At 43.5% G+C, this 24,080-nt stretch overlaps 1 protein-coding gene across 4 annotated transcripts in view; it reads left to right on the forward strand.

Moving 5' to 3' along the window:
• The window catches only part of ZNF346 (zinc finger protein 346), a 101,012-nt gene that overhangs the window by 71,246 nt on the left and 5,686 nt on the right, over positions 1–24,080 (forward strand). For 3 of the 4 annotated variants that reach the window (XM_054691858.1, XM_037499258.2, XM_037499257.2), the window contains exons 2-6: positions 4,956–5,059; positions 6,229–6,321; positions 8,053–8,197; positions 12,268–12,501; positions 22,491–22,584. In XM_054691858.1, the coding sequence (XP_054547833.1) occupies positions 4,964–5,059; positions 6,229–6,321; positions 8,053–8,197; positions 12,268–12,501; positions 22,491–22,584 (662 nt within the window). In that variant the 5' untranslated portion in view covers positions 4,956–4,963. The remainder of the gene's footprint in view (positions 1–4,955; positions 5,060–6,228; positions 6,322–8,052; positions 8,198–12,267; positions 12,502–22,490; positions 22,585–24,080) is intronic. The other variant, XM_037499256.2, reaches the window with a different exon arrangement.

The following is a 24,080-nucleotide window of genomic DNA, read 5'->3' on the forward strand; positions in this document are numbered from 1 at the left end:
CTTTATATTTGCTTTCTTCATGTCTTTTTTGTATGATAAAAGTTTGAGTTGCTTGAGATCAACAACATTATGGGTTTATAAAATAGAAGTACTAAAGTAAATTTAGTGGGGCTAACTGTCCAGTTCATTCTTATTTACCACCCTACACTACTACCCTACTGTACTGTTTGATCAGCTTTCTTTTCTTAGGCTCTTTTGTTGTTTGCTGCTTTCTAACTATAATTATACCTAGAAGCCCACTACCTCCTAATAAGCCATAAATTGGGGAGTAAATAGGTTTCATCTCTCTCTAAGGGCGAACGCCCTTAGATTGATAGATTTTTGCAGAGCTGAATTGAAGATTAAAGACCACATCTTGGCCCTAGGCCCAAGGAATAGCTAGTCTTTATAAATTAGTGGCATTCCTAATTAGTTGAAGTATAAGAGGTGATTTAGTTGTGCAATTACCAGATATTCTGGCCCTAAGTCAGCTTACATTACCTTAAGTCACCAAAGACAATTCTAGCTTGAACTGAATGTTGTTTTGTCTCCCAGATACTACTTCCCCTCAGTTTCTGAAGTTTATGAATTATCTTGCTTCCCTATAGTAGCACTCTCTGACCCTACCTCATTGACCCTGTGGAAATAAACCCTGTGCTTCATGTTCTAGTTCTCTCAACTTCTGCCCCATACATTGTGTTTGTCTACAATATGGATAAAAATTAAATCGTACAAATCAGATGTCTTTTCATAAGATTTGGAAGGCAAAAATGCAGTGAAGATCATATTCCTATAGCTATTGGCTGTTACTGCCAAGAAAGGTCATGGAACTATGAGATCTTCCTACATCAGTGTTCCAGGATCCATTCCCTAGCTTCATAGGGTGAGAGACAGTTCAGTAACAATGGAAGCTTCTTACTTCCAACAAGGCTGCAGTGGAGTCCTCAGAGACTATAGTTCATCTATTAGAACAGTTGTACATTGTTCCTAGGAACATTTCTGAAGGTCCAACTTAGTATCTTCAACCTTTCTAATGCTTTTCTAAGCACATAATTTCCTATATCAAGCCTATGCCCCTCTGGAGAGGCAGTTGGTAGTTAGAGTTGTATGTGGCTATCAGGACATCAGGGATGCACATTCAGGCTACCATTTCAAAATTCTCATTAATTTAAATTATTTTTCCCTCTCTGGACATTAGCTGCCTCCAACCTCATACATTCTCATGGTTTTTATAGGTTAGGAACTCAGGAAAGGCATAGCTCAACCTGATTCCAGGTTTCTTAGGGAGCTGCAGTCAGATGGTGGCTAGAGCAAACACAGCAGTGGGATGGAGATGCTGGGAGCTGGCCAGGCACCTTTCTCTTTTAAGGTAGTCTCAGGGCCTCTCCATGTGGTATCTGCTTGGAAACGTTAGCACTCCCTCAAAGTATGGAAGAAAACTGCTTACACAGTGACTAAAGACTTTAAGAAAAAATATTCCTAATTTGGTTATTTTTAATCATTTTTATCTCCCTGTGTCTTTGTTGCTTAATGATCAGCCAGTGATTCAAAAGAGCTCATTCTCAAACACCTGGAGCCAGTAAGGCCTTGGCCCTCTGTCGTTAAATCTGTGTTGATAGGGAAGCACACTTAAAGTTCAGGCTTTAAAATCTTCCTGGATTTTTACTTTCTGTCACGCCTTTTTGCATCTTTCCTGCGCATGTACATAACCTCAGAATTGGCTGAGAGTACATGGCTAACTTCAACCCTCTTGGGTCTCCACTGTCATGCAGTCTTAGCCAGGTACACTCTTTCCCCAACCGTGACTACAGACTCAGGGTATTAGGGCCTTTGGCATTCTCTGCTCACCTGCCTCTTTGAGATCACTTCCACCAACAAAATCAGTAGGTTTGGGCATTACTCACCTCTCCAACAGGCATTTCCTCCCCCTTCCATAGGTAAGCTATTGGTTCTCACATTCTACCTGTTCCTGGTAGAACCTCTGTGTTGACTGAGAGTAGGAGGGAATGAGAGCACCCAGATTCCCACTGTTCGCACCCAGATTCCCACTGTTCCCACCCAAGGCTCAGCAGGTGTGCAAGCATAAACGCTTCCCAAATTCTTAAGTGCGAAGGTTAATTTTCAGCGCTAAAGTGATTCTTTTCTGGGCTCATCCATTTTTATGGTTGCTTTTTAGGGAAGAGGACCTCATTCTTCCATAGCTGAAAGTCCTATCCTGTATTCATTTTGTTTTGTATTAAACTTTACTTCTTCTGCCTGACTTTTGACTCCAAGACCTCTTTCCTTTTCCATGTCGGCATTGTTTTCCACAGCTTAAGTATGATTGGTAGACCGATGATTCCACACTTTTTTTTTAAGAGTTATTTATTATGCGTACAAGAACTGGGGTGCAGGCCCTCCCCTGGTGGTGCAGGCGGTTGAGCTGTGAAGCTGTCCGCAGCCTCTGCAACACCGGTTTGATCCCGGCCGGCTGGCGAGGGTCCCACATGGTGCAGCAGACCTCTCCTGTAGTGCCTGCTGCTCCCCTCAACAGTGTATTTCGGTCCACCTGCCTGTTCTGTTCCCTGCTCTGTCTCTGGTGAATCCTCTCACCCTCCTGCGCATCTGGCCTGTACCCCAGTTCTTGTATAAATAAATAAATAAAAAGAAAAGAACTGGGGTGCAGGCTAAAGGTAGGGGGAGTGTGAGAGGATTCCCCAAAGGCAGAGTGGGAGCAGAACAGGTGGATCTACTAAAATACAGTGCTAAGGGGAGTAGTGGGTGAGACAGGAGAGATCTGCTGCACCATGTGGGTCATCTCACTGGCTGGGGATCGAACTCGTGCTGCAGTGCCTCCAGATAGCTACATAGGCTGAGACTTATCCACTTGTACCACCAGGGAGGCCCTGATTCCACATTTTATATCTCCAGCTCTGACCTCCTCCCCACCTATATGTCCAGTAGACCATTCATGTTTAGTGTAGCTGAAAATTCCTCCTCCAAAAAATCTTCCTTTGTTTCTCACCTCATTTGTTCAGTTGCTCAAGTTCAAAAACTATTGATACGTTATCCTTGATTCCTCTCCTTCCTTCACTCCCACCCCAATCTAATTTTAAAAATTAGATGTTGGATCTACTTCAGAATGTAATTCCAAATCCATTCTCTTTTCTCTTTGCCAATCTGCCTTGGCCAAGCATCTATCAGGTATTGTCTTCCAGAATAATCTTCCCTGATTTATATTCAACTTCATTTGTTCTGTGCTTCCATTCCTATCCCCATACAGTCTGCTGACACAACAGAATATCTTTTCAAAACATAAGCCAGGCCTTTTTGCCACTAATTACACTAGGAATAAAATTCTTTGTTCATATCATGACTTACGAAACTTAATATTGACTCAACATCATCTGAGTAGTCTTGCAATTGTGCACACAGGTGAAGAACTCAGATAGTGACTGGTAAACTATTTGGGCAATGTCTTTGGCCAGTTTTAGTGTCCCTTGCTGCCCTGTATCAAAGGCAAGGATGGTTTAATATTAGGGCTTCCCTGGTGGCACAAGGGGTTAAGTTTCAGCATCATCAAGCTGTCACCAGCCACTGAGTCCTGAGTTTGATCCCCAGCCAGGTTGCTAACCCACATGGCACAGCAGATTTCTCCTGTCTTCACCTACTGCTTCCCTCACTGGTATATTTCAGTACATCTTCCTGTTCTGCTCCCCACTCTGTCTCTGGTGAATCCTTTCACCCCCTCCCCACACACACCTCTGGCCTACACCCCAGTTCTTGTATGCATAAATAAATAAAAATAAATCTTGGAAAAAAAGATAAAATCATAAAATACATAGAAATAAACATAGGTAATAAGTTCTTTGACATGATATCTGTGGATTCATCTCCAGCAGCAAGAAAAACAAAAGAATATAAACAAATGGAATTATGTCAAACTAAAAAGCTTCTGCACAGCAAAAGAAACAATTGTTACTACAAAAAGGCAGCTTTATGAGAGAAGCATAATGGATATGGAAGATTCTTGCAAGCCACATGTCAGAAAAGAGGTTAAGGGCCTTCCTGGTGGCGCAGGGGTTAAAGACTACTATCAAGTTATCCCCAGCCACTGCATCATGAGTTTGATTCCCAGCCTGGCCAGGGAGCAACCCATATGGTGCAACAGACCTCTCCTGCCTCACCCACTGCTGCCCTTCGCATTGTATTTCAGTACAGCTGCCTGTTCTGCTCTTCACTCTCTCTGGTGAAACTTGTCACCCCCAGCACTCTGGCTTACACCCCAGTTCTTGTATGCATAAAATCTTAAAAAAAAAAAAAAAGAGGTTACTATCCAGAACATATAGACAACTGATACAATTCAACAACAACAAAAAATACACTAATTAAAAAGTGGGCAGAAGCTCTAAATCTTTTCACTAAAGAGAAGGCAGATCTTTCACTATACAAAAGAACAGACACATGAAAAGGTGTTCTATAACACTAAGAAAACGTAAATCAAAACCAAAAAAAAATGTTTAAAATTAGTAAAGAAAGTTGGATTACATGAAATTATAAAGTAGCAGTATAGAGTGTGAGAACATTGTAGAGGAGGTTTGATATAATAGTATAGCATAATCCTGCATTTGAGGCAGGATTCAGAAACAGTGCTGGGGTTTTTTTGGTTTGTTTGTTTTAGTTTTTTTTTTTTTAAAGATTTATTTATGCATACAAGAACTGGGGTGTAAGCCAGAGGTGCAGGGGGTTTGAGAGAATTCATCAGAGATAGTGGGGAAAGAACAGGCAGATCTACTGAAATACACTGCTGAGGGGAGCAGTGGGTGAGACAGGAGAGGTCTGCTGCACCATGTGGGTTGCTCCCTGGCCAGGCTGGGGATCAAACTCCTGTTGCAGTGTCTAGGGATAGCTTGATAGCACTGTCTTTAATTCCTGCACCACCAGGGAGGCCCAACAGAGCCTTTTTAATTAAAGATTTTTTGTTTTCCTCTCTGTAGTGGAGCACATGATCCAGAAGAACCAATGTCTTTTCACCAACACCCAGTGTAAGATTTGCTGCGCCTTGCTCATTTCTGAGTCCCAGAAGCTGGCACACTACCAGGTATGCTATTGTACCTTTAGAATTGCTTTACTTTCCAGACCCAGTGCCAAGCCCCCACTTCTTCCTGGCTTACATGGTGAAGTATCATTCCTTCTTAACCACCCGGATGTTGCCTTCATACTTGTTGACTGTGACTTGAAGATTTACTTAAATTTCCTGAGTCTCTGGCCTCCCCGGTGGCGCAGCGGTTGAGCACTGGGTTGCAAAGCTGCCCGCAGCCTCTGCAGCGCCGGTTCGATCCCCAGCTGCTCCCCGGCCACCGGAGGAGGGTCCGACATGTCGCACAGACCTCTCCTGCCTCCCGCTGCTCCCATCAGCAGTGTACTTCGGTCCTTCTGCCTGCTCTGCTCCCTGCTCTGGCTCTGGTGAATTCTCTCACCCTCCCACGCTTCTGACTGTACCCAGTGTTTGTATAAATAAACAAACAAATAAATAAATCTTTAAAAAAAATAATAATAAATAAATAAATAAATAAATAAATAAAATTTCCTGAGTCTCATCTCCCATCCAAATCAAGATCATTAGGGGGCCTCCCCGGTGGCTCAGAGGTTGAGCACTGGGTTGCGAAGCTGCCCGCGGCCTCTGCGGCACCGGTTCAATCCCTGGCTGCTCCTCGGCCACCAGAGGAGGGTCCCACGTGGTGCGCGGACCTCTCCTGCCGGCAGCTGCTCCCCCCAGCAGTGTACTTCGTCAGTCTGCCTGCTCTACTCTCCGCTCTGACTCTGGTGAATTCTCTCACCCTCCCGCGCTTCTGACTGTACCCAGTGCTTGTATCAAATAGATAAATAAATCTTTAAAAAAAAAAAAAAAGATCATTAGGCTTATGTCTTTCTTGCGGCTTGGTATAGTAGAAAGTATGTGCATTGGCTTTAAATAAACCCGAGTTTGAATCACAATTCTATTTCTCATCTTCAGCAGGAAAGCTTAGGCTCAATTTCCTGATCTATAAAATAGAAATGAAGGTAATTTTCTCATAGATTGTTGTGAAGATTAGGTTTGACAGAATGTAAAGTGCCTTGCACAGAGAACGAACTGAATAAACTAGGTTTCTTCTACTTCTCCTCAGAAGTTTTTCTGAGGATTAATCAGATGACAATCTACTGGTTTTGATTGCCTTAGATATGAATTGGCATGTCGCTATCCTTGATCTTTTTCTTGGGTTCTTACAGAGCAAAAAACATGCCAACAAAGTGAAGAGATACCTAGCAATCCATGGAATGGAGACATTAAAGGGGGAAACGAAGAAGCTAGACTCAGATCAGGTAATCCAGCTTCCATCTTGAGACCACTTGCTTCCTCATGAAGCCTTTCAGGCAGGTTGGTGTGGTTAAAAGAACGTGGGCATTGAGTTAGACTGAATTGGCTTCAAATTCCAGTCCTGTTTTGTGACTCGGGGAAAATCTTATTACTTCTCTGAGGCTTGAATTCTTTCTCTAAAATGAAGATGCTAATCTAAACTACTTTCTAGGATTTTTCCAAAGTAAAATGAGGGAAGGTTCAGAAAAAGTACCCAACACAGAGCCTGATTCATAGTGAGGGTTCAGTTTGCCTGTTCACTACTCAAGGAGAAAAAGCCAGGCGACTTACTTTCTTGCGATCTGGGGGATAGAGCTAAGTTTAGCACTTGGATATTTTTAATAAACAGGTGGAAGTAACACCTTTCCAATGCTTGCTCTGATTGAGATGTAAATACATTTGCTGTTTGGCTTAGAAGTACTCTGAGAATTATGCTGAAACTACCCTATCCCTCAGGGATACCATTTTTATTTTGTGTGAAGCTGTGCAAGCATCATGGATATCATAACATGAAAAATCAGCAGACTAGGACCAAATACTAGTTCTGCAACTTACTGTTCGGATAACTAGGCAAGTGACTTAACCATTCTGTACTTTACCCATACAGGGGAAATAATAATTCCGACCTCTTATGGACATTGTGAGTTAAAATTCCAGTTACTAATGGATACTCAATAAATAGGTGTTTACACTATAAACTCTACCTCCTATTTTTGTGACCACAGATTTAGAAGGACCTGTTCATCCCTTCTCCAATTTCACTAGATTCATCCCCTGGTTGCCCTTCTCCTTGATGATTTAAAATATCAGAAAAACAAGGTCAACTCTGACACTGGGCAAATCATTTCCCCTCTTTGTATCATGGATAGTCAACTCTCAGGATAGCCCTGTAAATGAAATGAGATCAGAGTCTCCCTTGTCGCCAACCCAAGAATTATCAGCTCAAAATGTCAGTAGTACCAAGGTTGAAAGATGCTGTCTTAGAGGGAATACTCCATTTATAGATCAGACCTTCTTAGAGGGAGGCTGGGAGTGCTTAATATAGACTTGAAATACATTGTTTTCTAGCCTATCATAGTCAACAAATAAAACCCAGTGATCTTATTCAACAAACCCTGAGCATCTACCAGATGCTGTGTGTCAGACTCCAGCAGGGAGCTAAGGAGAGGAAACAAAGATGAGTTAAATGGTCCATGTCCAAATGTTGGACTGTAGTTTACAGAAAATTCACCTAAACTGTGACACTCAGTTTAGGGTGACAAGTGGTACAATAGAGGATTATTTAATGCACTGTGGGAAGGGATAAGATTAATTCTTCCTGTAATATTCATACAACATGGCTTGATAAATGTTTACTGAATAAAATATTATCTTGAGTAAAAGTCTCCCAGAAGAGGTACTATTTAAACTGGGCCATGATGAAGACTAAGCAGATGTATCCCAGATAGGAAAGAAAGGAAGATCACTCTAGACAGCAGGAATAGCCCAAGCAAAGCAAGGAAGCATCAGAGAATAAAGTGGGTAATGGTGAGTAGAGCCTGGGACAAAGGTAGCTGGACAAGAATACAGAAAGGTATGTTGGGCCAGTGTGTAAAGGGGGCCTTGAATGCCCATTCGCCTATGGGCAGTGGGGAACCATTGAAGATTTTCTGGCTGGAAAGTGGCATGATCAGACCTGTGTTCTTTCTCCTAACCAGAAGAGCAGCAGAAGCAAAGACAAGAACCAGTGCTGCCCCATCTGTAACATGACCTTTTCTTCCCCTGTCGTGGCCCAGTCGCACTACCTGGGGAAGACCCACGCAAAGAACTTAAAGCTGAAGCAGCAATCCACTAAGGTGGAAGGTACTGGTTTTCCTGAGTAGTGCTATATTGGGACCCCTCCCATCCTCAGGGCAGCAATGCCAGGTGTTCCCAGAAATGGTCACTGGAGCCACAGACTTAAAGAGGTTAAACTACTTTTCAGAGTCCTTAAAAATATCAAAGTAGACCTAGCTTGACTGTAATGCAACCTCAGAGTTGTGCTCACCTAACATCCCTTCCTTTGGTTATATGTTTTTTTTTTTTGGTGTGTGTAGAAGCTTCTAAGCCCTGAGCTTTTGTCCTGACTCATAATTTTAACTGAGGAGTACCAAAGTCTCCCAGGCCATTCTCTTTCCTGCCTCTCCCACATAGCATCTACCTGCCCTTATTACCATGTGTTCCAGGTTCAAAGCTAAATCCTTGTCTTTTCGTGTACTAAGGTTATGCCCTGCTCACTTTAATCCTCAAAGCTGCCTGTTCTCCTCAAGACAGGGACTTACCTTTCAAAGCTGAAAACTTCAGTGCTACCACTACTGCCCAGCAAGCTGTGTTTGCAATTTGCCATTAATTCATCCCCTGTGCTCTAACTTCTATAATAACTCCCTTTATCTTATCACCACTGGGGCTCAGCCCATGCTTTCATCTCATTAGCTCCTGACTTTCTGGGATTTTTAACTTCTGCTAACTGCAATTAGTCAAGCATGAAAGGTCTTTGATCTTTATTTCATTTTTTCTTGTAATTTTTGCTTCTCTGTTTTGGACCAAGAAGTAGGCTACACTATCTTATTATCCTTTCTTATATTACTGTACAAGACCACAGTGTTTAAGGAGGCTCTGAAGATTTAAAAAAATCACTCATAACCTCTTGTCACACCCAAATCTATAGTTATTCATGCTGTGAAACAACAGAATTTGGACTTTCAAATCACAAATAATCCAGGTTTAAATCCTGGTACTGCTTTTTACCATCTGTATAATTTAACTTCCTTGTGTCTGAGGTTCCTCCCTACAAAATGTTGAATATGATCTACTTCATATGTTGTAAGAATGAAATAATGTATAGAAAGAACCTGGAACTTAACAGATGCTCAGAAAATGACAGCTACTGCTGTTAATTTTAACACCATCATCAAGTCAATGGAATCCCCCATAAAATGGCAGTAAGTGGTCAGGCGTAAAAAGATTAAGCATTAGGCCAAAGGAAACTAGCTTAAGAACACAACTTTGTAACGTCACTTATCTTTATATAGAATTATCTTTCCATAAATAGGAAAATTCCCTAGAATATGTTTGGTCCCAAAGATTCTGTATTCAAGAGGTTATTTTGTATTCACTATTCAGCCTTTGCCACATACAGATATGTTTTCATACAGTTGTAATCATAGTGCATGTTCCTTTTACTTCTCATTTAATTTTGCAGCTTAAGCTTATTAAATGAGTTTATAGCTATATTTCTGAAATCAATTTTTTTCTAATACAAAAGTAATACAAGATACAGAAAATATGGAAAATATAAATGAGAGAAAAGTTACTCATTATTTTTCCATTCAAAGATAACCACTGTTAACATTTTGGAGTACAGTTTCTTCTGTTAACTTTTGTAATTTGTGTGTTTGTGTGTATATCTGTGTGTAATATTTGTTTTCTGTGCAGTTAGGGTAAATCTATGTGTAGTGTATATAAAAATTGAATAATTTAAATAACCTTATTTTAATAAAAACAGTGTCTACTGATGATTAATTCTAGTTTAAACAATGCAAAAGGTACAAAGAAATAAATTATTACCCAAATCCTACCTCCAAAAGAGAAACCTTATTAATATGTTGGTGAATATTTCAAAATACCAATACTCACATGTAGAATTGTGCACGTATTTCTTTCAACAGTCATATATTGTATGTGTAATTTTCTTTTATATTCTTTTCATTTAATATAACATTTGTATTTGCCCACTTTACTAAAAACTTTCCATAAACATTTTTATCAACTATTTAATATCCCATCATACCACCTTTAACTATTCTTCTGATGTGAAACATTTTGTCCCCTTCCCCTCTTTTGGTATTTATAAATAACACTACAGCAGACATCCCTGTAGAATGCTCTCAATATTTCAAGCTGCTTCCTGAACTAAAACTCCCATACCTCAAGTCCATTAAGAGGTTCCTCCAACTTCACTTTACCATTTACCTGATACTTCTCCTTAGTATGTTTTAAAGAATGACCTTTATGTCTCAACTACCATTATTATCTCATGTTAAAAATTTACATTCATTGTGAAAAGTATTGAAAGCATCCTTTCACTTTAGGCTTTTGGTCTTTCGTCCATGCTTTACCAGTATGTTTTACTGCTTTTTTATAAAACTGAGGACATAAGAAACAGATTGCTATATGACCTACCTTTTATTTTCCACTCAACACCACATACTGAATATTTTCTCATACTATTAAATATTCTACAACATATATGTTACTTTTGTAGTGACTTGCTGTAGGGTCAGGAATGGACACTGTGCAGGTTTTCTATGATCCAGCAGACCGGGTAAAGGAGGAGTCAGAGTCCTCAGTGGTTTTTTGCAGGCTTTTATTGGGGTTTACCAGGTACACAGCAGGCAGGGGTGCTGGGGGGCCAGTAGGCTGGCAGGCCTCCCAGCCCCCAGCAGGTCTTCACTCGGGCTCTCCGGCCTTCTCTCAGCTTCTGCTTCTCTTGCTTCTCTCTCGGCTTCTAGTGGCGTCCCCGTGATGCCGCCCTTAAAAGGCCAGTCTTAGCCCAGGTGAATCCCATCTACCTATGCCACACCCTATTCCAGGTGCCCGCCATCAGGCATGCATTCAGGACCGCAAGGATCCATCATCTATCCTGATGGTGGGAGGGCAGAATAGCCTGACATTTTTCCTTACCCTACACTTGCTGAAACAAAGTCTATGACAAGGAAAATTGAGAGTCCCTATCCTGGAAAACCATTGTGGGAAAAGCCAGCAGGTTTCTTCTGGCTTGCTAAAAATCCTCAGAACTTCCCCCATTGAAGTGCTGGAATGAAAGAGCATTATCACCATCCGTCTGTGAGTGCTGCAAACCACCACCACCACCACCACCACCCCCCTCCCAATCATTGGTGGAGGTTCTTGGCCACATTTTTTTCCCTCCCAGCCCTCTCTCCCTGCCCCGCCCCTAGCAGACCACATTTTTTAACCAGTGGTTACTAGCATTCCATCCCTCTAGGCTCTTTAGAGAGGCATGGCTTCTGCTTTGTAAGGCAGTGTTCAGTATCGGGCCTGCAGCCAGCAACAGGACATTTGCTGCTTCAAGATGCTCATAACAGACTGATGAATTGAATTCATTGATCAGGGCTACCTTTTCTGAAAGTGGAAGCATGAGTTGTAGTCTTCAGGTCTCCCTGCCACCCTCTGACAACCTGACATAGGAAAGAGGGCATGATCTAGAGCCACACCAACCTGGGCTCACCACTATGTAGGTGATCTTGGGCAAGTTACTTCACCCAGCTGAGTCAAATTTTTTTTTATTTGTAATAAATTGATGACCTACCTCCTCAGGTATTTCTGACAACCCAAGGCAAATATATATGTACAATGTATTATAAATATATAAGCACATACCCAAACATCAATGTCATCCTCTCCTTTACTCAGTCTAAAGCCAGCGCAGCCTAAAATGCCTTTTTCTAAATGACCCTCAGGCCCTCAGTTTCTATTTTGGTGTATTGACTTCCAGCTTTGTAACTGAGAGGGGGTGGGGAGACTACTTTGAGGAAAGGAATAAAACAATGACTACTTGTCCCACTTGCTATGAAGTTCTGGGAAGTCTGAGGGTTGAAAAGACTGCAAGTATGTGAGCATTGTAATTTGACAGCTTAAGGGAAGAAGTGCAGAGCCTCCTGAGAATATGCTTAAATCAGCATTAACTAGTTAAAGCTGCTGAACAAAATAGCTCCCCAATTAGAGAAGACTTTCACTATGTGATTCACATAGGCAGTGGCACATCTGCAAGTGTGATAAAATAGTGACCCAGCCTTTCTTTCCATTCAGCATACTAGAAGACCTGGCACTTTCTCGGTTTTTTAATTGTTTCTGTTTAAACTCTCTTACCGCAGCTCTGTCGAAACGCCTTACAAACCCTTTCCTTGTGGCCTCCACCTTAGCCTTGCACCAGAATAAAGAGATGATAGACCCAGACAAGTTCTGCAGCCTCTGCCATGCAACTTTCAACGACCCTGTCATGGCTCAACAACATTATGTGGGCAAGAAACACAGGAAACAGGAGACCAAACTCAAACTCATGGCACACTATGGGCGACTGGCAGACCCTGCTGTCACTGACTCATCAGGTAAGGGGGCCCAGCTCACACCCAGAGCTGGATCTGGGCTTGGCAACTAGGGCTCCCTGATCATCAAGACAGTGCTTTTCCCCCATAGTGCTTCTTAAATAGCAGTCTTAGCAAACTCAGATGCCTGCAACAGCTAGACAGGAAATTTTAAATAAATGAAAGAGCCAGGAAGGTATATGTTCAGCTGAAGAGTGCATGCCTCTTCTGATCAGTTCTAGCCAGTTAACTTATCCTTCCATTTCTCAAAAGATTTCAAGAAGCCAGATTTAACTAAGGATTCTTCTCACTTTTTTTTTTTTTTTTAAGAGCTGGGGTAAAGGCCAGATGCGCGGGAGGGTGAGAGGATTCACCAGAGCCAGAGTGGGGAACAAAACAGGCAGACTGACGAAACACACCGCTGAGGGGAGCAGCTGTCAAGACAGGAGAGGTCCGCTCACCATGTGGGTTGCTACGAGGCCGTCGGGGATCGAACCGGCACTGCAGAGGCTGTGGACAGCTTCACAGCGCAGCATTCAACTGCCTGCACCACCAGGGAGGCCCCAGATTCTTCTCACTTTTAAATGAGCAACTAAGTTTTAAAAACTTAAATCCTGGCGCCTCCCTGGTGGCGCAAGGGGTTAAGCACAGCACTATGAGGCAATCCACAGCCTCTGCAGCATGAGTTTTTGACCCCTGATCCCTGGCTGGCCAGGGAGTAACCCACATAGTGCAGCAGACTTCTTCTGTCTCGCCCGCTGCGTCCCTCAGCAGTGTATTTCAGTCAGTCTGCCTAAACTGTTCCCCACCCCGCACCTCTGACCTGTACCCCAGTTCTTGTATGTATAAATAAATAAATCTTTAAAAAAAAAAAAAAACAACTTAGAATCTGTATCAGTCTGACCTGTTTTCAAGCCAGATTTAGGTCAAGGACCACCAGTATTTCACCTCTGATTTCAGCTCTTTGTCATCCACATCTCTTGTGTGAGGGGTTCAGCAGCCTGTGCCAGCTTTTAGAGTATCCTCTAGGACCATCATCTTCAGCAGCCAAAGCCTGCCTGTGCCCCTAGAATAGTGTAATGAAGGAGAACACTCTGACTCAAACGCACCTCAGGATTGCAAGTCAACATTACAGGAATGAGCATCACAAAAAAGTTAAGAACCCCTCTCAGCACAGTAACTTCTCAGAGCCTGTAGGAAAGGGGAGGGGGAGATTATTGTTTTCTCTTTCATTCAGTCAGTAAACAATTACTGATCCCTCATTGGAGTACAGTAGTGACCCAACACTGACACAGTTCCTGTCTCATGGAGCCTCTGTGAGTCTTGGTGTTGGTCCTCAGGACTTTCTTCCAAGCCATGGAAATGCAGCATCAGTCAGCATTTGAGGCCCTAAGACATCCAGGTGTAAACAAGTTGGCTTCAGGGAACCTGTTGCTCAGGATCATCTGTGTTCCCCACACAGTCATGGAAAAGGAAATACCCAGATGTCCCAGACCACATAGGGTGTGGGGCAGAGGCTGTGACGCAAGGAGGATATCCCTTGAGCAGGGTGCCAAGGTTTGCTCCTCCAGTGCTATTATAGGGTCCAACTTTACAAACCTCTTCAAAATTGGAAAAGGATGACTTAATGTCCCCACATATAGGAAGTGCCTTCCCCTTTAACAGTATCAGTCCTATATTTGGGAATTTGGAAACCAGAAACAAGCTGCACAGAACCCAGCTTTACCACATTCTTCTATTTTCCCCTGTAACTGATAGAAATAAAGTAGCATCCAGCAAGCAGGATCCAGGGTTCTCTTGTAGTTGACCCTTTGTTTCCACTCCTGTGGATCAGGTGCTTGGCTCTGCCCTGGTTGTTTCCTCATTATCTCTTGTCTAGTGGCGGGACTCAGGATATGCATTGTTTGGGGCTGCCTATCTTAACTTGTATCCATTCTGTTCTTTTATCTCAAGCTAAAGCCTTTCTGTATCCACTTTCCTCCTCCATTTGTCTAAGACTAAATTACCCATACTTACCCTTGAGCTGTAGCCCTCTTTTTTTTTTTTTTTTTTTTTTTTTTTGCATAAGGTATCTAACTGCTCTGTACATAAAACCAAAACCTTTCATGAAAACATAGGCAGAGGGATAGGGATATCATGTCCCCTTTTGGTATTAATATATACCTTATAATTTAATCCTGACAGCATTTCTATAAACAGGTTTATTTTCCCTCTTCACTAGAAAGTTCAGATTTAGAGTGACTTGATCAGGGTCATAGAGTGATATGTTAATAAGTGGTAACATCAGTATGAGTTTCTAGTTCTAACTCTAAAACTTAAACTCCTTTCTCCTGTTTCCAGCTCTGGGAATACTAAGCAGGAGGCTTCCCAAGTACAGAACATCAACAGAGACTCTGAGCCCACTCTGACCCCCTTCTTATAGAGGTGGGATGTGGACCTAGGTTTCACAGGCAGTGACTTCAACTCCCAGGGATTTTGCCTTTGCAAAGTATTAAGTTTGTTAATAGTTTGACTTTTCCATGTTGACTTTAGTCAAATCTTGTTCATTTGTTTATTGACTCAGTCATCCAACATTAAGCTATGGCTATTATAGTCCAGGCCTTAGGCTAGATGCTCTCACATATAATTACATGATTAAGTCCTCACAAAAACTCTCCATTTTGCAAATGAGGACATTAGGATGAGAAAGATGAAATGATTTTCCCTAGGCCCCACACTAGGCAGTAGCAAAGCCAGCATTGACACCCAGATCACTGGTGGCCTGGGAGTTAATTCTCAGTGCAATCACTGCTATGGCCTGAGTTCATTTCCCGGCCAGGTTGCTAACCCGCACATGGCGCAGCAGACCAGACCTCTCCTGTCTCACCTGCTGTTCCCCTTAGAAGTGTATTTCAGTAAATCTGCCTGTTATGTTCCCCACTCTGTCTGTGGTGAATCTTCTCTCTCTCTCACTCACTCACTCACTCACACATACACACACACCACCCTGTACCTCTGGCCTACTACGCAAAAATAAAAAAAAATTTTTTTAATTGCTCTAAAAAAAAAAAAAGAAATGAGGGGGCCTCCCTGGTGGCCCAAGGGGTTAATTCTCAGCATTACCAAGCTATCAGCAGCTATTACAACATGAGTTCAATCCCCGGCCAGGGAACTAGCCCACATGGTGCAGCAGACCTCTCCTGTCTTGCCCTGCCACACATCTCTTGCCTACACCCCAGCACTTGTATGCATTGAAAAAAAAAAAAAAAAAAACCGGGCCTCCCCAGTGGCGCAGTGGTTGAGCGCTGGGTTGCGAACCTGCCCGCAGACTCTGCAGCGCCGGTTCAATCCCCGGCTGCTCCCTGCCACCGGAGGAGGGTCCCACATGGCGCGCAGACCTCTCCTGCCACCCGCTGCTCCCCTCAGCAGTGTATCTCGGTCCTTCTGCCTGCTCTGCTCCCCGCTCTGGCTCTGGTGAATTCTCTCACCCTCCCGCGCTTCTGACTGTACCCGGTGCTTGTATAAATAAATAAAAATAAATTTAAAAAAAATCTTTAAAAAAAAAACCAAAAACCCAGAATAAATTCTGTGTTGAATCCAGGAAACAAATTCCATGGAGCTCCTGGCAAGTGTTCCATAACAAGTATGGGTCAAATGTGAGAGATGGTCCAGTATGTCCAGATCACTCTCATCAAGGGCAGCATGTACCAAGTAGATCAAATAAGACTTGGGGTTTGTGCTATATGTCAGGCTCACATTTCTCTGATTTACCCAAGACTGTCAAAACTAAAACCTGAGTATCATTCAGACAGCCAAATCCTTCCTGAGTACTCAGCATCCCTCCAGGTTCCCGGACTCCTCCTCTGCATCATCCCATCAGTTTCTCTCCCTACTTAGGCCTTGCCTCCTGCAAAGAACAGGTCTGCTTTTTCTGTCCCCTGCTTATTCCCAATTTCTTTAACCCCTATATATAAAATAGGTTTTCAGGTCTGATTAAACTTACCTATAGTCAAATATGTGATGAGTTCTTCTCCAATATGTGCTAAACACTTTATGTATGATAACAAACAAGACAGGCATAATATTCTTAATGACAGGTATGGCAGCCATTGAGCAAATAACTACAAAATTAACGCACTTTAGAAAAGGAAACAGGAGCCTCCTTGGTGGTGCAAGGGGTTAAGACTCAGCACTGTGAAGCTATCTGCAGCCATTGCAGCCTGAGTTCCATCCCCAGCTAGGGAGTTCACCTACATGGCAAACAGACCTCTGCTGTCTTGCCCACTGCTCCCCTTAGTGGTGTATTTCAGTAGATCTACCTGTTCTGTTCCCCACTCTTGTCTCTGGTGAATCCTCTCACCCTCACACCTCTGGCCTGCACCCCAGCTCTTGTATGCATAAATAAATAAAATAAATCTTTTCTTTTTTTTTAAAAAAAAAGGAAACAAATGGAATATGTAGAGATGACTTGAGATGGGAGAACAGGGAATCCAGAAGGCCTCCCACAGGGCAAGGGGATAGTGTGGGGCAAAATAATGCTGGAGAGAGAAACAAGTGTCCAGTCATGGCATTGTGGGCCTTGTTAAGGATTTGGGCCTTTCTCCCAAGAACTTAGGAAGACATTGACAGTTTAAGCATTATTAGATCATTCTGAATACAATGTGAAGAAGGGGGCCTCCCTAGTCGTGCAGAGAGGATTCAGTCTCGGCACTATGAAGCTATCACAGCCGCCGCAGCACAAGTTTGATCCCCAGTCAGGCAGCTGACCCACATGGCGCAGCAGACCTCTCCTGGCTCACCCACTGTTTCCCCTCAGCAGTGTATTTCAGTAGATTCATCTGTTCTGCTCCCCAGTCTGTTTCTGGTGTATCCTCTCACCTCTCTGAACCTCTGGCCTATACCCCAGCTCTTATATGCATAAATAAATCAAACTTTAAAAAAAAAAAAAAGAACGGCTTAGCATAGGGAGGAAGGGTAGTAGAGATACTATCAATGAGTCTGTTGTAGTAATTCATACTGGAGAAGATGGGCACATGGACTGAGATAGCAATGGAAGGGGTACACAGAAATATGATTCAAGAGCTGTGTAGGAAGAATTGTCAGGACTTGGCCATCAAATGCAGGAGGTGAAGGAAAGGGAGCAGTTTTAGGATGCCTATGCAATTTCCAAGTAGTATGTTAGAGGCAATCTAGACCTCAAAGGAGAGGTCTGGGTTAAAATACTACAAGCTAAGTAGGTCAAAAACTAAAATATTGATAGAAGTTTTAACCTAATCAGTAGTAATTGAAGTCAGAGAAATGAGTGAGATCCCTCACTCATTTTTGTTTTGTTTTATTTTTCCTTCGAGAGTTTAGAGAGAGAAGAACTGAGGGTCTAAAATCGAGTCCTCTGGAAATTCTGGCACATGCTACGCATGGATAAGCCTTAAGGACATTATGCTAAGTGAAATAAACTAACAGTAAAAGGCAAATCCTCTATGATTTCACTTGTATGAAACATCTGGAGTAATCAAGACGCATAGAAGCAAAAAGTAGAATGGTGTTTGCCAAAGGTTGGTGGAGTTCTTTAATGGAGAGTTTCAGTTTTGTAAGATGAAAATGTGGAGATTGGTTGCCCTATGTGAATGTGCTTAATGTGATGGAAACAAAGATTTCTCTAACCCACAACTCTCCTTGGACATTTCTGAATTGTACGTGGAAAATGACTTTGATGGTAAATTTTCTATTCTACATATATATTATCACAATTAAACAGTAATAGTAATAAAAGGGGGGTGGAGATTGAGCCCTTGGAATGACAATATTAAATGGTAGAGGTGAAACTAGAGAAACTCTGATGGAACAACCTGAGGCAAAAAATTAAAAGTGTGGCATCCTGGAGGCTGAGACTTGGGAGACTGAAGAAGGGAGAAGTGACCAGTTCTGTCAGCTTCTCTTGAGAATTCAAATATGATGAGACCTAATAAGCACTCATTTTGTCTATCAAATTTTATACAGGAGAGCCCATGGGCCTTGGAAGGCTTGGGGGGAGAGGGCCATTGCAAAATCATTGAGAGGCAAGGAAATGGAGAAGCAAGTATAGACAGACTTTCAGGACTTAAAAAGGGAGGATTTAAAAATGAAAATGATGGGGCCTCCCCAGTGGCGCAGCGGTTGAGCGCTGAGTTGCGAAGCTGCCCGCAGCCTCTGCAGTGCCAGTTTGATCGCGGGGCTAGGGTCCCACATGGCGCGCAGACCTCTCCTGCTGCCCGCTGCTCCCCTCAGCAGTGTACTTTGTCAGTCTGCCTGTTCTGCTCTCTGCTCTGACTCTGGTGAATTCTGTCACCCTCCCGCACTTCTGACTGTGCCCAGTGCTTGTATAAATAAATAAATCGTAAAAAATATATTTTAGGGGGCCTCTCCTGGTGGCGCAGGCGGTTGAGCACAGCGCAGTGAAGCTGTCTGCAGCCTCAGCAGCACAGGTTCGATCCCGGTCCACTGGCGAGAATCCCACATGGCGAAGCAGACCTCTCCTTCCTCACCCGCTGCTCCCCTCAGCAGTGTATTTCAATCAGTCTGCATGTTCTGTTCCCTGCTCTGTCTCTGGTGAATCCTCTCACCCTCCCACACATCTGACCTGTACCCCGGTTCTTGTATGAATAAATAAATCTTTAAATATATATATGTATTTTTTAAATGGGGGAGGAGATTCAGGTGTTTTTCCAAATATACCAGATGTTTAAAAATCAGCTTTAATGACTTTAACTTCCTAAAATCACAGGGGCAAGCCAATATATCAAATGATAAACATGAAAATTAAGAAGTGTGGGTACTGGACATATCTGGTTTTTTAGAAGTACCAGTAAATTCTGCAGTTGCTCCAAATGATTTGATTCTAGCTTACAGACAGTTAAGTAGTATACTGAGATCTTATAGCTTATAGGAGACCTGTGGTGCAGAAGGAAGACATGGACAGAGGATTCACATACCGAAGGGCAAATCCCAGCGCTGGCCGAAGTCAGCCACTTAACCTCTCTGGGTATGTTTCCTACTGAAAAGTGGAAATAAATGGAGACATCCACCTATCTTGCAGAATTTTTCTAAGAATTCAAGGACATAAATATCAAAAATTCTATTATGGTACCTGGTGCTTAGTTGATAGAGTGGATAATTGTAATGTGGTGTCAGTGACTTAACCATTGGTGGTTGTCACTCCCATACCAGCCCCAGGAACCCCTGACCTTGGGGGAAGGGTGGTTCTGCTAGTCCATAATGTATCCTATTAGTTTTGAACCATTGTGTTCAAACTTCTGGCCATAAATGTCTTAAAAAAGACTGTGAATTCCAATTGTAATAATTTTGCCTTAAATTCTTTGAAGGGACATTTCTCCCAGGAAATAACCTGAACTATATAAGGGAAACGTAGTTGGGAACATAGGCTAAAAGGAGCTGGTTAGTCAGTGTTCTCAGTAGCTGCAAATGGTTAAGAGATACTTTTTGCCTCTCCTTTGCCAGCATGACTTAGGAAGCCCAAAAATGTAAAATGATAACAGTGATAAAAGCTCACATTGTTGATTGCTTACTGTGTGCCAAATGCTTTTATTTGGATCATTACAATAACCCAATGAGGTTGATACTAATATAACCTCTTTTTTTTTTTTAAGATTTTTATTTATTTATTTATACAAGCACTGGGTGCAGTCAGAAGCGCAGGAGGGTGAAAGAATTCACCAGAGCCAGAGCAGGGAGCAGAGCAGGCAGAAGGACCAAAGCAGGCAGAAGGACCGAAGTACACTGCTAAGGGGAGCAGCGGGCGGCAGGAGAGGTCTGCGCGCCATGTGGGACCCGGTGGCCGGGGAGCAGCCGGGGATTGAACCGGCGCTGCAGAGGCTGCGGGCAGGTTCGCAACCCAGCGCTCAACCTCTGCGCCACCGGGGAGGCCCTAATATAACCTCATTTTATAGGTGAGGAACCAGTCTCAGAGAAGCCCCACTTTTACAAATAAGGAAACCAAATCTCAGAGAGGTTAAGTCACTGGCCTGTGGTCTTACAGGTAAGAAATAATAGAGCTGGTATTTGAGCCTGGGTGCTTTCACTCTAAGCTGTGTCTTTAAGATGCCAAATGACTTAAAAGGTATTAGAGCCACAAGGACTCTTCAAGGCATGTGTACATGACTTTCTTGTACAGCTCACACCTGGCCTGCTAGAATAAGTACAATCTTTGTAGTCAGCCAAACCTGAGTTTATCACTTTGTATGTTAGTCGTGTGACCTATTTTCCTCCTCTGTAGAATAATGTTGATGATTCTCACAGGATTATTATGGGAGCAAACAAAATTATCTGCAATGCATGCCCTATTATCAGGCACTTAGTAAATATAAGTACTTATAAGTTGTATATAGCGGCAGGAATGGGCACAGTGCAGGATCTCTGACCCGAGCAGACGGATGAAGGAGAGTACTAGGAGGTCTTGGTGGCTTTTGCAGGCTTTTATTGGGATTAACCAGGTACACAGCAGGCAGGGGTTTGGGGGGGCCGGGAGGCCTGCAGTGAGAGTCCTCAGTCTTTTTTTTTTTTAAGATTTATTTATGTAAGAGCTGGGGTACAGGCCAGCAGCGCGGGAGGGTGAGAGAATTCACCAGAGATAGAGCGGGGAGCAGAACAGGCAGACTGACCGAAGACACTGATGAGGGGACCAGCGGATGAGACAGGAGAGGTCTGCTGCGCCATGTGGGAATCTCCCTGGCCAGCCGGGAATCGAACCCGCACTGCAGAGGCTGCGGACAGCTTCACACAGCGCAGCGCTCAACCCGCTGTGCCACCAGGGAGGCCCAAGTCCTCAGTCCTTCTAGGCTCTCCGGCATTCACTCGTGGCCTCTGCTTCTCTGCTCCTTTCACTCTGCTCTTCTCTTTCGCTCTTCTGGCATCCCTGTGACATTGCCCTTATAAGCCCAGTCTTAGCCCAAGTGTACCCACTTATGCATGCCCACACCCTACTCCAGGTGCCCACCATCAGGCATGCATTCAGGACCACAGATCCATCATCAATCCTAATGGCGGGAGGGCAGAAAAGCCTGATACTTTTTTTTTTTTTTTTTAAGATTTATTTATTTATTTATTTATACAAGCACTGGGTACAGTCAGAAGCGCGAGAGGGTGAGAGAATTCACCAGAGCCAGAGCGGGGAGTAGAGCAGGCAGGAGGACTGAAGTACACTACTGAGGGGAGCAGCGGGCAGCAGGAGAGGTCTCCGTGCCATGTGAGACCCTCCTCCGGTGGCCAGGGAGCAGCCGGGGATCGAACCGGCGCCGCGGAGGCTTCGGGCAGCTTTCGCAACCCAACGCTCAACTGCTGCGCCACCGGGGAGGCCCAAGCCTGATACATTTTTTACCTTACCCTACATGGTGTAAATGGCTTATAGTTGTGGCAAGCTAAGGATCAGAGGGGAGAAGAGATTTAACCAAGGTCATGGCACCTGATCCATGCTTTCTCTGCTAGACCATGTGGAGAAATGCTACTTTGTCATTGAAACAGCCCTGGTAGTGAGACAGGGTATCTGTGAGCCCCCAGGTAGAAAGACATTGATTTTCATAACAGACCTTTCATTAAGTACCGCTACTATAAGCCCGAGGAAAGTGGCACCTTCCCAAAGATCTGTCAGCGAAGGGCATCCTTACTGAGGCTATATTTAGCACAGTCGAAGTGGAAAAGAGACTTACTCCAAATGTTGCCTCTTTTAATTGTGTCATTTTAGTTATGTCATTCTTTTTTTTCCAGTGATTCTTTAATTTACTCAACAGATAGCTATCTGGGCCAGGCTGAATTCTGAGACTGGGGCACAGGGGAAATGAGATTCCTAGGTCAGGGAGCATAAAGGCACACAGCCTTGGTCCTCTGAGCAGCTAGTAGGCCTCTGGGAGTCTCATCAGGCCCACCACCTGCCCTCACCCCACCCACCCAGCCTCAGAAGAGCACATGCATGCTCTGTGAAAAGCATCAGTCCCCAGGTCCCTTCTAATTGAATAACTAAGCATCTTGATTTTGATGTGTTTCAGCTGGAAAGGGCTATCCCTGCAAGACGTGTAAGATAGTGCTGAACTCCATAGAACAGTACCAAGCTCATGTCAGCGGCTTCAAACACAAGAACCAGTGAGTAATCATCTTTTGAAATTCAAGGGTCTGCAGCAGGAAATCAGGGCTTCTGAATCAGAACCAAACAAGGTACTCCTTGGTTAGAATAGAATCCTAGCAGCCTTTTCTCAGTCAATAGAAAATCAGTTAACAGAAAAAGTGTCTCTAAGCTTTTTTCCCCATCACTTGCTCTCCGGCCTTTGGACCTATTGGGCTGAACATTTTAGTATAGAAATGTAAATTATTTCCATGTTGGTCTCCTAAAAGTACTTGGAATTCCTGGCCTTAGCAGTCTGTCTAGGGAATCGTGAACATAGATTCTGTAACAAGAGCTCCCCCTACAGGTTCTTTCATTCATTGACTAAATAATTACTGCACGCCCTCTGAGTGGTGTCCTACACAGACCCAGTTCCTGCTCATTACTTTACATTCTCATGGGCAGAGATAAACAATAAGTGAATAAAATCCAATAATTTTAAATTCTTAAATGCTTAGGGAACAGGTAAGTGGAGTTGTCTGTTTGAGCCCCTGTTTTGTTGTAAGCTATATGCCAACCAAATTCTGTCAAATAATGTTCACAGCTGTAGGAAGAAAGGACAGTTTTTCAGATTTTATAGATATAGGTACCCACCATTCAAATGATGTTGTGATTCAACTGAGGGCTTTCTGGCTCACAGAATACTCCTCCCGGCATCATGCCGAAAAGAAAGTTGTGGCACCATGTGATAGGAAGAGGTAAGGACCCTCAGGGTTCTCTCCCTCTCAGAGGGGAACTGTGTAGTATGGACAGTGTGCCACAACATAACCTTCTGAGATAGAAGTCATCATCCCCACTTTACAGGAAACCTGGGTTTTAGCAAGTCTGCTGAAATGATTGCTTTGATTTTGGTGGTTGGTTCTGCATTGCTAATAGAGCCAAATGAATTAGAGGTGGTAGAATCACTGTCACTGATGGAGTGAAAAATGTCCTTGGTCTCTTCTTCCACACTGTAACAAATCTTCCTCTTTTCGCCTGCATCTTTAACTATCAAGACTCCGTGGGCCTCCCCTGGTGGTGCAGCGGTTGAGCGCTGGGCTGCGAGGCTGCCAGCAGCCGATTCGATCCCCAGCTGCTCCCCGGCCACCAGGTGAGGGTCCCACATGGCGCGCAGACCTCTCCTGCCACCCGCTGCTCCCCTCAGCAGTGTGTTTCATTCAATCTGCCTGCTCTGCTCTGCTCTCCGCTGCTCCGACTCTGGTGAATTCTCTCACCCTCCCGCACTTCTGACTGTACCCAGTGCTTGTATAAATAAATAAATAAATCTTTAAAATAATAATAATACTCAACGGTAGCTCTGATTTAAGATCCTTGCTTTTAAGGGAACCTAAGTTAAGTGGCCTGCCCAAGTTTACAGATACTTGGAGTTAAACACAGGAGTCAGACTTCTTTGACTTCGAAGCCCATTCCTTTTGGTCTGCCACTCACAAATGGAACTCATTATCCTCACTTTGTGGAATGATGTGAGGATTAGAGA

Source organism: Talpa occidentalis, unplaced genomic scaffold (genome assembly GCF_014898055.3).
Source record: "Talpa occidentalis isolate TD23 unplaced genomic scaffold, MPIMG_talOcc4v2.1 talOcc4.9, whole genome shotgun sequence".
NCBI classification, from domain to species: Eukaryota; Metazoa; Chordata; class Mammalia; order Eulipotyphla; family Talpidae; genus Talpa; species Talpa occidentalis.